The 14,033-nt window shown below is 46.4% G+C and overlaps 1 protein-coding gene across 2 annotated transcripts in view; it reads left to right on the top strand.

The window, feature by feature from the left end:
• Nucleotides 1–14,033, top strand: part of FERMT1 (FERM domain containing kindlin 1) — a 283,134-nt gene that overhangs the window by 156,586 nt on the left and 112,515 nt on the right. For both annotated transcript variants that reach the window (XM_085612639.1, XM_085612638.1), the window contains one exon: nucleotides 2,498–2,547. In XM_085612639.1, coding sequence (XP_085468765.1) covers nucleotides 2,498–2,547 — 50 coding nt within the window. The remainder of the gene's footprint in view (nucleotides 1–2,497; nucleotides 2,548–14,033) is intronic.

Here is a 14,033-nt window from a genome sequence, read left to right as displayed (position 1 = left end):
TAACACGTTGAACCTCTTATTCTTAGACAGCCAGTCCACGCACTTATTGTGAAGTCGCTCCCAAGTTTCCCTCTGTTGCTTCTTAAGGATTGGTACCCCTGCCAACACCAAAACATAGGGGCATTCTGTTGGTAGCAGTCTCAAGACATCTGTATTGGGCCAGGGATGGGTCCTGCTCGGTGGATCAGAAGTGATACTACTAGATGTGCACGGATTAGGTCGCTCACCAACTGGTCTATGAATGGGTTTGAATGTGGGAATAGGGGGCATAAATGAGTCACTCCCAGCTGAGGGTAGACAGTCATTATCAGAAAAAGAAGATTGTGGCGCAATGTTGACCTTCGGGAGGAGACAGTCCCTTAATTGGGTGCATGTATTACAAGAGGACACAGCTAGGGGACCAACAGGCTGGCACGTAACAGTAAAGGGAAGATTGGCTTTAGATAAAATATTGGATGAATAAATAGACACCCCCCGGAGCAACGTTAGTTAGGGCAGTCTCTCCCCGTTGAGTGAGTTTGTTCACTACAGTGTCCTAGTGATCCAAACGCTCCTATAGAGATGTGAATTTCATGTATATTATGTCAATAATCCTCAAACATACTGAGTAAATAGAAACCTCCCCAAAATAAGTGCGGCGGATCCCACTTCCGATTGGGCACAAATGGAATGACTAGAGTTCCTACTCGACACTGGACTCAAAATACTGGCGCCAGGTGATGATGATTACATTCAGGAGGACAAACAGCCACAGGAAGAGCTAGTACATGGGGGCTGTTTCCTTTTGGTGCAGACAGGCTTCCCTGGTTTTCTTTTGCGTTTTGTAGTCATGTCAACTGCAGCTTTTGGAGTACCCATAACAGGCTGTATCTCGGGCGTGGCAAGCCCTTGAGCACCAGGGGTGCCCCCACTAGGTGGCAGCATGTTATTAGGGCCAGTTGTCTGGTACAAGGGATCGCAGGATGAAATAGCAGGTGCTGGATCAGCTGATGCCACTCCAGGTGTAAAGCCAATTTGTACTGCCTCGTTTCCCAAATCCAATTTATGTTCTGTTCGTTCTATCTTGGAAGACACAATGCTGACCACCCTCTCCAGCATATTGTCAAGGGTAATAGCAGGATGTACTGGTAGTGGGCCAGTACGTTTCCCCATCAAAAGGGTTTTGCAAAGCTGTTACCCGTCCAGTTGTTATAGGTCTTTGGTATGCACTCACCTCAAGCCTCAAGACCAGCACCCCTGTAGCACTTGAAAGAGAATGGGGCCTTATATACAACATACAGGATCAATCTGATCTCTTTCTTCGAGTATGGTCACCTTTTCTAGCTTTAAATACTGATGCTAATATCAATGACCCATCTACGCAGTAATTTAATTCTTTTCCCTTTTCATTCTCATTCATCATTCATTATTGGTGGTTAATAAATCTTAATACATATTGTGTCTACCTATTTGTTGTTGTTTTTAATAGCTACTCACCAGAACACTTACATATAATTCTGTATCTTTTAATATATATATTTATACATCAAGTGAAATTATTATCCCTTATATTCATCTTTTCTCTATTCTTATTGGTTTTCTAGAGTATCTTCTTTTCTCAGGAACATATTTATATAGCTTTATATAGCATTATGTCTTATATTTGTGTACATTTTCATTTATCGTTTTCTTTTGTGTTCCCTTCTTTACCTTCCCTTTCTCTCTCCCCCCCCCCCCCACATCCCGTAATTCCATCTTTTATGGCCTCAATATAAAGTCAAATATTTGTTTTTGCATGGATCTGTTCCTGTATTTATTAAATTATATAATACGATTAATTATTCAGAACGTTTTATTATATGCTTATATATAACAATTTTCTTATATATTTATTGTATGATAATGCAAACAGTTATTATACTATATGTATTCTTTTGTAAATTTCAATAAAAAATTGAAACACAAAAAAAAAGAAAGAGAATGGGGCCAACCCGGCCGCTGATGGGTGGGGCCCAGGCGCGTAAGCGCATGTCCCGTGCTGTGGGAGCCTGGTGCTGCTTGATGCGCCTCCTGGCGAGTGATGACATGGTGTCGTGGCTGCCGCGGAGCTACCGTAATGCTGGCTGGGGGCTTGAGTTCCTCTCCCCCAGTAGGCGATGTGGCAGTGACTTTGTGAGCAATAAAGATGTAGTTAAATCTGATCTTGTCACATTTGCTCCGCTTTCAGAAACAGAGGTCGAAAGTCACTTTGTCTTCCTGCATTTACTTTTCTTTCTGTGAATAAAATTAGAGGCTTTTCAGCTCACCAGAAAGGAAGAGTAGGCCCTAAAAATAGCTCATCATGATTAAATCGGATTTTTCGAGCCCTGCACAGGAAAATTACTTATACATACATTTGCATGCAGAAAGTTAAAATAGATGCTTATTGCTTTTCAGATAGGACCCTTGCAAAGCTGGTTTTATCTGTGTTGGACTATACCTCATAATAAAATGTTATCAAATGTTTTTTGTTTATTAGGAGGATATCACGGATATACCAAAACTTGCAGACAATCTCAAATTATTCAAGTAAGTAAAACAGAGAGGTGCTTGTAAGTTTGTGCTGTAAATTATATTGTAATTATGTATTACTTTGCTTTTAAATGAGTAGATTATCATTAATTTTAGATGACTCATTCACTTTATGTAATTTGTTTTATTTGATAAATTATTGTATTAATATGTGCCAACAGTGTACGTCAATAACACAGCTTTCTGCAAATGATATTAATGGAATAAATTATTACTTTTTACAATCTAGAAATCATTTAATAGGGCTCCTTCTGACAACCGAGTACATCTTCCCAAGTCTTTGTACAGTTTGTAAATAAAATGTCATTTGTTAAGGCGTTATAAAGAAAAATGCAAATGCAAAACTCCATTTTGAAAGGAAATTTCTTCGATTAGGATTTTGATATATCGCATCCTACGAAAATATCACAATTATTTAGATTGCAATTGTGTTTAAAGTCAGGTTATTGCATTCAAAAATCCAAATCCCCCAACAATATTCACTGCTAATAAAATTAGTTATCTACATACGTGTCAGGGAAACCTCACACACCCACCAAAAAGAAAAACATTTGAAATTGTAAAATAGAAGCACACATTACACTTTCAGCAAAAGCTAAAATATGGAAAATCAAAAATTAAACAATAAGGTTTATTTTTGATTTAGAAAAATTATAATTGTTTCTAAGATCTGGAAATGCAGTGCAATATTGTGTAAGGGACAAAACCTATCTGACAAAGCTACAAAGAATAACAAATGTGCAAAAAAGGTTTGCATCAAAATGAATTTGTATTATTTTAGATCAAAATAAACATACACTGAAAATTTCGCTATAGTGAAAAGGTGGATGCTCAATGTGATGGCACAGTGCAAGTGATTGGTGTGCAAAAATGTAATTTATACAGCAAGAAATATGAAGAAAAGCACTGAATTGACTATATACAGTAAGTATCAATCTAGGGCCTGTAACTCTATAGATCACTAGCTAGTCAAAGCAGTGGATATGTCGATGTTTCAACCCTGGTAGATGTTCAGTGATAGGGTCTTTATCAGGACAAGCGATGGTAGCATCCTACAAAATCTATAACAAAGGCAGAAAGAAGGCCGAATTACATTTCAATAGCAGCAATGATTGTCAGTAACACATTGTGCTAACACATTGTGCTAGTGGAGGCTTACCTCAAACTTGCAATAACATAGATACTTCTGTGGACTCTGGACCTTCTTCCAGGGATCTAGTTACAAAAATTCAATCTTTCTTTTGTTTATGTTCATCTATTTTGAAACAATTGTTGAGTGTACTTCTAGAAGGGCTTTGTTACTATGAAATAATGTGCCTAAACAAATGTGTGGCAATAATGCTGAGCTTAGATGTTGGATCCCATAATATATGTAACTTACTCACAATAACAAATCACAGTGTTATATATATATATTTATATGTACACAATCAGACTGACAAAACAATAAGCCATTCACCAATAGTGAAAAACCTAGAATTATTATTTATGAATCCATTGAATAATTAATCTCTCCGATGTAAACAAAATAATCAAGCATATTATAAAATGGTGTTGTCTGAAAAAAATTCATCAAAAATATGGAAACGGTGGTATCATGTGGGAGGCTCACAAACCATCATCCATTTAACACAGTTTCCACTTTTCAAAACACATCAGTCTGATTCACTCGGTCCCTTATCAGCCAAATAGCAACAAAGGATGTTGTGAGCAGACTTTTTGGATGCCAAAAAAACAATCACTTTAGTAGGGCTGATAGAATTCCAAAGTCAGGTTGTCATAACAACAGAATTGTTTAACTTGTGGATGGGTCAAAAATAAATTGCATCAGGACCTGTGTCAAAAACTGTAGTTGTATCAAGCTTAAGCAAACTACAGAACAGAGTAAAAAATGACATAGAAAATTGAAGCGTGGTAGTAAATATCATAGAAACCGTGAAGAATGCTACATTGAATTTAAAATTTACAAACCTAAAGAGGAATTAAGCTCATGCTGTTTAGTGTAAGTCAAATGTTTGGTACCAAACTGGGGTGGTGTGGTGAACAAAAAAATGATGGATTAAACCCAGATCCTTGTGACTGGGGGTGAATGTTTGCATTGTCCAGCATTCCGCCCATCAATTGTTTCTTTTGCATTTGTCAAAGACAAGTGCTAGAGGGTATCACATTGTAACATAGAATCATGAATTTGCATAACCAGTGAAAATAGGTGATTCCCCATTTTGATTCTGGTCGGAAAAAGATGTATGGGTATTTTTGTGGCCCTAAAAAAACCTAAGGGACAGTATAAATTAACAATGGTTACCAAGGGCCCAAGTGTAGTGCAATATACAATGGAAAAGAAGGAACCTTAAACTTCATGTGCCAGCAGTTTAGATCAGAGAGGTCAATTAATCCATTGTCTTCGTGTTTTGTCAGTGTGACTTTATATGCATATGTATATTTTTTTCAAACTAGCTGAATGTAAACAATGTAAAGATTGCAGTTTTGTGATTTTTGTTGTTGTTTTGTACCGCAATCACTGGAAGAGGGCCCTGAGTGCATTTGAGTATCTATTTTCTTACAATTTTGAGGTAGGACTTCATTGGCAATATGTGCTATTGACAATCGTTGCAGGTATTGAAATGTAATTTTCTGTTCTTTCCTTCATTTATTAAATATTTTATAGGATGTTACCATCTTTTGTCCTTATGAAGAACGTATCTTTAACTAACCACCAGGATCAAAACATTGACATACCCACTGCATTGACTAGACTCTGATTGTATAGAGTTGCAGGACCTAGAATTATACTATCAGGATCTTTCAAGTCACAGGATATCATCAATGCTGTGGGTTTTCCTCTAAATTTCTCACTGATCACTTGCACTGCGCCTTTGCATGGAGCAGCTACCTTATCAATATTGCAAATTTCTGTGTATATTTATTTTGATCTACAGTAATACAAATTCTTTTGAATACAAACCCTTTCTGTACATTTGCTATTTCTTGGGGCTTTGTTATATAGGTTTGGTTCCTTACACAATATTGCACTGTTTCCACATCCAAGGGAACCATTGTTAGTTGTATCACTAAAGTACCCAGGTTCCCAAGAATACTAGGTAGCCCTTTGTTTTCTTTTTCATCTCACTTTTATATTTTGGCAGATTATGAGTTCTAGAAATTCATTGTATTGTATTGTATTGTATTGTAAAATCACTTGTATAGCGCATGGCTACCCGTAAGCATCCCAGCGCTTTTGGTACAAAGTGAGCCTAGGGTTAACTCACATCACATTGTTTTACCGCATTAAATTCTGGGGAATAGAAATGTTTTGAGTTGCTTCCTAAACTTAAGGAAGGTAGGTTCCAGTCTCAGATAATCCGGGAGGGAATTCCATTCTTTTGCTGCTTGCAGAGAGAAGAGTCGGCCGCCTGAGCGGGCTCGTTTTATCCTCGGGATAATTGCCAGATTATGGTTGCTCGATCTAAGCTTACGTTGGGGCCTATAAGGATTTATCATGTTTTCCAATATGGAAGGACCTTCTCTATGTAGGATCTTATGTGTAATGCAGAGCGATTTAAATCGCACCCGCTCCTTCACCGGGAGCCAGTGGAGCGATCTCAAGGCTGGCTTCGCCGACATATATCTACTAGTGCCCGTTAAGATCCTAGCAGCATAATTCTGGGCCACTTGCAAGGTTTTGAGAGTGGAAGTTGGGGCCCCAAGATATATAGCATTCCCGTAATCGATTCGGGATAAGACCAACGCCTGGACTACGGTCTTCCTTGCTGTTTCTGGAAGTTGGGGCAAGATTTTGCGTAGGGATTTCAGTATCCCATGACAGACTGCAGATGTCTTTCTGGCTTGATTCTCGAAAGATAAAACATTATCAAGCCAAAAGCCTAGGCTCTTTATTTCTGTCTTCGGTGATGGTATAGCGCCCATACTGGTAGGCCAGGCAAGATGGTCGGGAATATCCTGTCTGCCTAAGAGCATCAGCTCCGTTTTTCCTCCATTGAGTCTCAATTGAGACAGATTCATCCAATTTACCACCGTATCCAGACAATTTGCCAGGTTGTTCGGCCGGGACTCTATTTGTTGCAGAGAAAACACCAGCTGGGTGTCGTCAGCATAACTTATTAGCTGGATGCCAAACGGGGCAACCAGTTCTGCTAACGGGGCCATATACACGTTAAACAGTGTGGGGCTGAGGGATGAACCCTGTGGTACCCCACACTGTAACGGTAAGAGGCGAGAACGGCTATTGCCCTCAAACACCTGGTAGTGTCTATCCTCCAGAAAGGATCTAAGCCACTTCCAGGCTTTTCCGGTTATCCCAAGATTCCGGAGTCGAGTCAGCAACAGATGGTGGTTAACTGTGTCGAAGGCGGCACTGAGGTCCAGAAGGATAATGGCAGCGCTGCCACCTGCGTCCAAAATCCTTCTGGCCTCTTCCACCACCTTCAACAATGCTGTTTCAGTGCCTTGTCCCTTTCTGAATCCTGTCTGGGATGGATGGAGGAGATTATGCTTCTCCAGAAATGCCGCTAATTGGATGTTTATCAGTTTCTCAATTAACTTCCCCATCCCAGGTAACAAAGATACCGGGCGATAATTCGCTAAGTCTTCGGGGTCGAGGTTCGGTTTTTTAATTAGAGATCTGACCATGGCCACTTTCCATACCTTGGGGACCGTAGCCAAATCCAGAGAGGCGTTAACCATCTTGGTTACCGGTTCACTAATGGCAGGGAGTGCCTGATTTAGAATCTTCATAGGAGCTGGATCTCGTGGCGATCCACTTTTTATGCTCCCCATCAGAGAGGGAAGAAGCTCTTCCGTAAGGGGGGCAAACTCTGAGAGTGTTGGACCTTCCCTTCTTTCCTCCCAAGGAGGAACCGGGTGGCATACAGTAGAGTCTACTACCGGAATCGTCTCCAGAATCTTATCTATTTTAGTCTGAAAATAGTTTGCCATGTCCTCACATCTTGTGTTCAGCTCACCTGCTATTACAGGAGGATCCGGGATTTTATTAAGCAGCTTCACGATCTTAAACATTTCCCTGGGGGCATTAGCGGCGGATTCAATCTTGCTTGCAAAGAAGGCCGTTTTAGTAGCGATAAGAGCATTTTTATATTTCTTCAGTAGGATTTTATAGCTGAGCTTCCTGTCAGTACTAAAGTCCTTCCTCCAATGACGTTCTGCCCTTTTGCATTCTTGTTTTAGCAGCCTTAATTCTGAGGTGAACCATGGGTGTTTCAACTCTCCCTTCCTGATGGTTGAGGGTTTTTTAGGAATAAGTTTGTCCAAGGATTGGGTAATCCATTGGTTAAAGTTGTTAGCAGCCACCTCCACATTGGAGTTATCCAGAGGCTTGCTGCCTTCTAATAGTCCCCTCCAGTTGTCCACATCAAGTTTGGACCACGGTCTTATTAACACTCTATCTGAAGAAGTAGAAGTACTCATTCTGGGTATTTTCCAGTGGAAAGGAATCACCGAGTGATCCGACCAAGGGACACGATAAGGCTCCGAGACCTTTATGGTCTCAACATTAGTGAAAATGGGGTCAAGGGTGTTTCCTGACTTGTGCGTGGAGCTCCGCACCCTCAAGTTGAGGTCATAACTCGCTAGATCATTTTCTAGATCTTTCGCTGATCTATCCTCTGGCTTGTTAAAGTGGACGTTAAGATCTCCCAATAGTAGGAAATTCATGGCCGTACAGACCCCTCCTATCACTGCCTCCAACAGGCTTTCCTGAAATGAGCCAAGAGGGCCTGGTGGTCGATAGATCAGAAGCCCTGTTAGTGAGCTCTCGTCTGAGGGGTGGAGAGTAAAATAAGTGCTCTCACATCCCTGGATATTGGTATTCTGTAGACGGCAACTTATGTTCTCCCTGTAAATAATTGCGATCCCTCCCCCTATTCTTCCTGGTCGGTCTTTATGCTGTACTCTGTATCCTAAGGGTAGTGCCTCGACCAGATCTGGGGCAGAGTGTTCTCCCAGCCAGGTTTCCACCAGAAACAGGACATCAAGGTCACTAAAAGTAATTAGGAGAGAGATTTCCTCCTTGTGTCCAGGCAGGGATCGGCAGTTAAGTAAAGCCATCCTCAGGTTTTCCGACGGTATATTTTCGTCGGGTACCTGTTCCGACGTGAAGAAGGGACACCGATTACATGCATGGTGGCCTTTCGTCAGGTCTAACGAATGTAAACATCGGGGAGAAGTCGTTCCCTTATACCCTAGTAACTCAGTGCGAGAGTATACTCTTACCTGTCCGGAGCATCCAGGCCCGAGGCTCGATCGTGCGCGAACGGGCGCAAACGGGCTTTCCTCTGGCGCTCATCAGGCGCTCCCGCTGCGCGAAACCGCTGCGCGTCCTCATGGCCCGGTTATGAAGGCTCTCCTTCCAAGCGTCAGAGCGCTAGAGCGCTACAACAAAGATGGCGCCGACAAACGGCGCTTCCTCCCCAGATCCTCACCAATGATGGCGTCCTAAGTGACCCGGGACCCGCTCTAGAAGCGGTGAGTAACTCGCCAATGCGGTATTTTACTGTGCAAGTGGGGGGCAACGTGTGCGCTGGCGGCGCGATTAAAATCCAGGGAAAACTAAACAATATACAACCTAGATACAAAATAGGGATTGTTGTTTTTTAAAAAGTATGTTTCGCTAGCGCAATGCGCTTCTATCCTGCAATGATTAAAATAACGCAGTTTTACAAATGTAGCGCGTCAGTACCCCAGCGGGCTCCTTGTTCATACAGCAAATGTACTTTAAGATAAGCAGCTAATGGACCTGGCCACTATCCTTCAGGCCATCAGTGCTTCTCAGGCATCCGTGGAAGGGAATATTGGGGAAATCAAGGTGGACATGTCCCTCCTTCGACAGGACCTTCGCAACACCACCGCCCGATTGTCCGAGGCCGAATCCTGCATTTCCACGATAGAGGACGACATCATCCAACTGAAAGAGCAGGTGGCCCAACTTAAAGCACGTACCGGGGAGCTCCACAGGCGAGCCGAGGACGCTGAGAACCACGCGCGCCACAACAACCTTCGCCTTGTGGGGTTTCCCGAGGGGGTGGAAGCAGGGCAAACGGCCACCTTCGCTGAACAATGGTTTAGGTCCTGGATGCCCGGGGAGGCTCTGTCAACTTGGTTTGTGGTAGAAAGGGCCCACAGGTCCTTGGTGCCTAGGCCTCCACCCAGTGCCCCGCCCCATCATCCTTAAAATTCTCAACTTCAAGGACCGGGATGCCATCTTACGAGTGGCCAGGGCGAAGGGTCCCCTCAAGTTTCAGAATCACGTTATTATGGTATTCCCAGACTACACTAGGGAAGTTCAAGATCTCCGACGCTCATACACGGAGGTCAAGATGAAGCTGCGCACTCTGGGCCTGCAATACCAGCTCCAATTTCCGGCACGCCTCCGAGTTATTTTTCAGGGCAAAACATACATTTTTGACTCTCCACAGGCGGCGTGGGTGTGGCTGACGGAGGAGCGTCCCCTTCGCCCTCGGCAAGAGGACTCTACAGCACATACGGGGCCACTACCTGCGGGGCCGAGATCGCCGGGAAGCCCACGGCGGCATCGCACGAGGTTCCGTCTGGGGCGCCAATTACGCGATTCAACAGCCCGATCCTCTGGGGGGGGGGTCCCCGGCCATCGTGACTCCTCAAGTCAATCCGGCTCTCCGCTGCAAAGCAGGCGTCGTTCCAGGGAGGACTTATCGGGCTCATCCCCACCACGGGCCCAGGTCGACTCAGACCTTTCTCGCACTCCCACCCTTTAGCCGCCTTGCACTCAGGTCTGGATGATGGATCACTACTGGGGTGCGGCACTTCACCCGGGGAGGGATATCCGACTTTGCTGGACTTGTATGTTCTTTCTACTGCTTTATGCCGAGGCTCAACTTAATCCGTGTTTCTGGAGGGGTCATCCAAGCTATCGATCCGAGCGTTTTAGTTTGGTTTAGTTGATTACGGGGTCGACAGATGCTTCTGTTCATGAAGTATAGGGTGGGGGCTGGTTGGGGTGTGGGTTCTTCCTTGGTTGTTGTTCTTTTACTTGTCTTACTGTTTCAGCTTTAACGGACGGAACCATGCCCTCTCGGTAGTGATAACACCAACTCTTAGTGCGAGCGATCTCCAGCACATGCATCGGCCCCAGTTTGCGCTCACATTACTCCAGGTGCTGGCGCGGCCTAATCCTAGACTCCGCCCGCCGTGACTGGCGTCACCGTGATCGGGGCCTCCCTCCAGGTCCTGTCCTGGAATGTTAACGGTCTCCTGGACAGGTTGAAGCGCACTGCGGTCCTGCGCTATGCACAACGCCTCCACATTGATATCCTTCTCCTCCAGGAGACACACTTATTGGGTAACTGCTGCCCCTTTCTTGCCCGGTATGGGAATGACAGAGTGTGGCACTCCGGTTTTTCCAGGGGTTCCCGGGGGGTGGCTAGCCTCATGAGACGCAGTTTACCCTTCGTTCTTTCCCAGGTGTCCTACGATCCTCACGGAACATATGTGATGGTGTGCGGCTCTCTGGCCGGCTTCCCGCTCAACCTTATGTCTCTATACTCGCCACCCTTGTTGCTTACCTCTACACTGGCACAGACCTCCGCCCTCCTAGTCTCGCTTCCCCTGGGCGTCACGGTTGTGGGGGGAGATTTCAATACGGTCTCCAGTCCGACCATAGACTCATCGGGCCCTCCTTCTGCTGTCCGCATTGCTCAAGCTAAACAACTGAGGTCTTGGTCCGAGTCACTGGGCCTTTGTGATGTATGGCGTACGTGGCACCCCCGCGCTACCCACTTTACGCACACCTCCGCAGCCCACCACATGCAGGCACGCATAGACATGATTTTTCTCCCTTCTACTGACTGCGCGACAGTTGTAAATACGCGTATCCTGCCCAGAGGAATTTTGGACCACTCGCCGATACTCCTCCGTACCGGAACCCCTCTGCCCTCGGCTCATCAAACGTGGAGGATGAATGCATGGTTCCTCCAAGATAAGGACTTTCGGAAGGCGGTAGGGAAGGAGCTCGAGCATTACTTCCTCACCAATGAGGGCTCCCTATCCTCCCCCGGGACCCTATGGGAGGCTGCGAAAGCCACAATTCGGGGGTTCGCAATAGGGCAACTTAAAAAGCAGAGGCAGGAGCGGCATCGGGAGATCACCGCAAAGGAAGCTCAGGCGCTTCGGTTGGAACAGTCCCTTTCCCAGCACGATGACAAACTCCAAAGCCGACAACTAGCCCTTCTCCGGTCCGAGATTAGGCAGCTATCTTTGGACGAAGCCAAGCTACTTTGGAGGTCCTCAGTGGCACGAGTCTACGGTTGTGGGGACAAAAACAGTGTGATTTTACATCGGCTGGCTACCTTCCCCAGGGCAAGCCGAATAATTCCGGAAGTGGTCAACGATCAGGGCTCGGTATTCAATGCCCCATCAGCGATGGCGAGCATGTTTGCCAGCTACTATCAGCGGTTGTATGCCGCCCAAACACCCGAATCGTCGCTCCGTGATCTCCTTGGGCTAAGCCACGTCAGTTTCCCACGGTTAGAGATGGCAGCTCGGGAGGCTCTTGATCGCCCCTTCTCTAAGAAAGAATTCGAGGAAGCCATTTCTCTTATGTCCCCGGGCAAGACTCCGGGACCCGATGGTCTTCCCCAAGAATACCACGCGGCCTAGCGGGACTCACTGGTTCCCCATTTGGCTGGCCTTTTTCAGGAAGCCACCGAGCGAGGTTCCTTCCCGCCAGAGACAGACATGGCCACAGTCGTGGTCCTTCCTAAATCCCAGCCTCATCTTGGCCCAACGGCTCAAGCCATATCTGCCCAATCTGGTACATCAGGACCAATGTGGCTTCATGCCTGCCCGCGCAACCAGGCACTGCCTTCGGAGGGTGCAGCTGGCTTTGGCCCACCGACACCTCCTTACTTCCTACTTGGCCCTCCTTCTTATTGATTTCGAAAAAGCCTTTGACTCAGTGGATTGGGTGTACCTCCAGGACGCGTTGACTGAGATGGGATTCGGGCCTCGGTTCCGCAAACTGGTCTGCGTGCTGTACGCGCGGCCGCTGGCTCGGGTGCTGGTGAATGGCGTCCTGTCCGAGGCCTTTCCCATGGCGAGGGGTACGTGGCAGGGTTGCCCCCTTTCGCCCCTGTTGTTCGCTCTGGCCATGGAACCCCTGGGGGTCCTGGTGCGGGCGGACACCCGGGTCAAGGGTTGGGAGTGGCCCAGCACTGAAACGGACAAGATCACGCTTTACTTTACTATGTCCTTCTCTTTCTGGCAGAGCCCGCCTCCTCTGGCCCGCGTTGCCTCCAGTTGTTGTGAGCGTTTGGGCAGGCGTCGGGTCTTCGGCTGAACCCTGGGAAATCGGTATTGGTCCCACTTCACCTGTCAAGGGATTGTTGCGATTGGCAGTCCAGCATCCCGATCCGACGCAACTCCTTTAAGTACCTGGGGATATGGGCTACCACACTCCCGGAGCTGGACTGGTCCCTTAATGTAGCCCCTTTGGTCAAAAAGGCTAGAGCAGACCTCCAGAAATGGAGGACGCTGCCCCTGAACCCTCTGGGCCGGGTGGCCTTGTTTAAAATGTCGATTCTCCCCAGGTTCCTCTATGTCCTCCACAACACCCCGTTCTGCTTTCCCAGACCCTGGTGTAGGGAGTTGGACAGCATCATTACAACATTTTTATGGGGCCGTGGAAGGTCACGCTTGGCTCTTTCCACATGTTGGATCCCTTCCTTTGACAGAGGCATGGCCATGACTCCTCTGTACCTCTACTTTGTAGCCACGCGTTTGCTGGTGGTCCACGATTGGTTTAACGGGGGTTGGTCTGACCCGGCCTACCGGCTGGAGCTGGGCGGACTGGGGCTTTCTAAAGTACAGCTTCAGCTGCCTGAGGCGACACGCTCGGTATTCCTGGCTTGGCGGGCTTCGCTGCGCCACACCGGCTGGACCGGTAAATTGACCCAATGCACCCCTCTCTGGCAAGGGGCTTGGCTACGGGAGGTGAGTGGTCTGTGGGGGTTCAAAGCCTGGGACCTCATAGGCATATCGCAACTTGGGGATGTATGGGTGAGGGGTCACATGCTTTCATTCCAAGATATGCGCCATTGTTATTCCCTGCATCCCTCCCAGTTTTACAAGTATTTGCAACTAAGACACGCCCTTCATGTACACATCGTAGACGACACTCGGCTCCCCGAATACAGCCCCACGGAGGCCCAGACGCTACTGGGGGACTTGGGTAAGGGGGGTATCTCCTGGATATACCGTACCCTAATCAACAACACTCCCACCTCATTGGACAGACTGAAAGAGCAATGGGTTGAGTGGGTGGGGCCACTGGATGCGGTGGATTGGCGTGACGCGCTCATGTCGCCTAAAACAATCACAACCTCCGCCAAACTTAGACTTAACCAATTATACTACCTGCACATCGCTTACCTCATTCCTGTACGCTTTCATCGAGCGGGGCTTCACTCCGATGC

Source organism: Triturus cristatus, chromosome 6 (assembly GCF_964204655.1).
Source record: "Triturus cristatus chromosome 6, aTriCri1.1, whole genome shotgun sequence".
NCBI lineage: Eukaryota > Metazoa > Chordata > Amphibia > Caudata > Salamandridae > Triturus > Triturus cristatus.
Note: the sequence above shows the minus strand (reverse complement) of the source record. Positions and strands in the feature narration are given on the sequence as shown.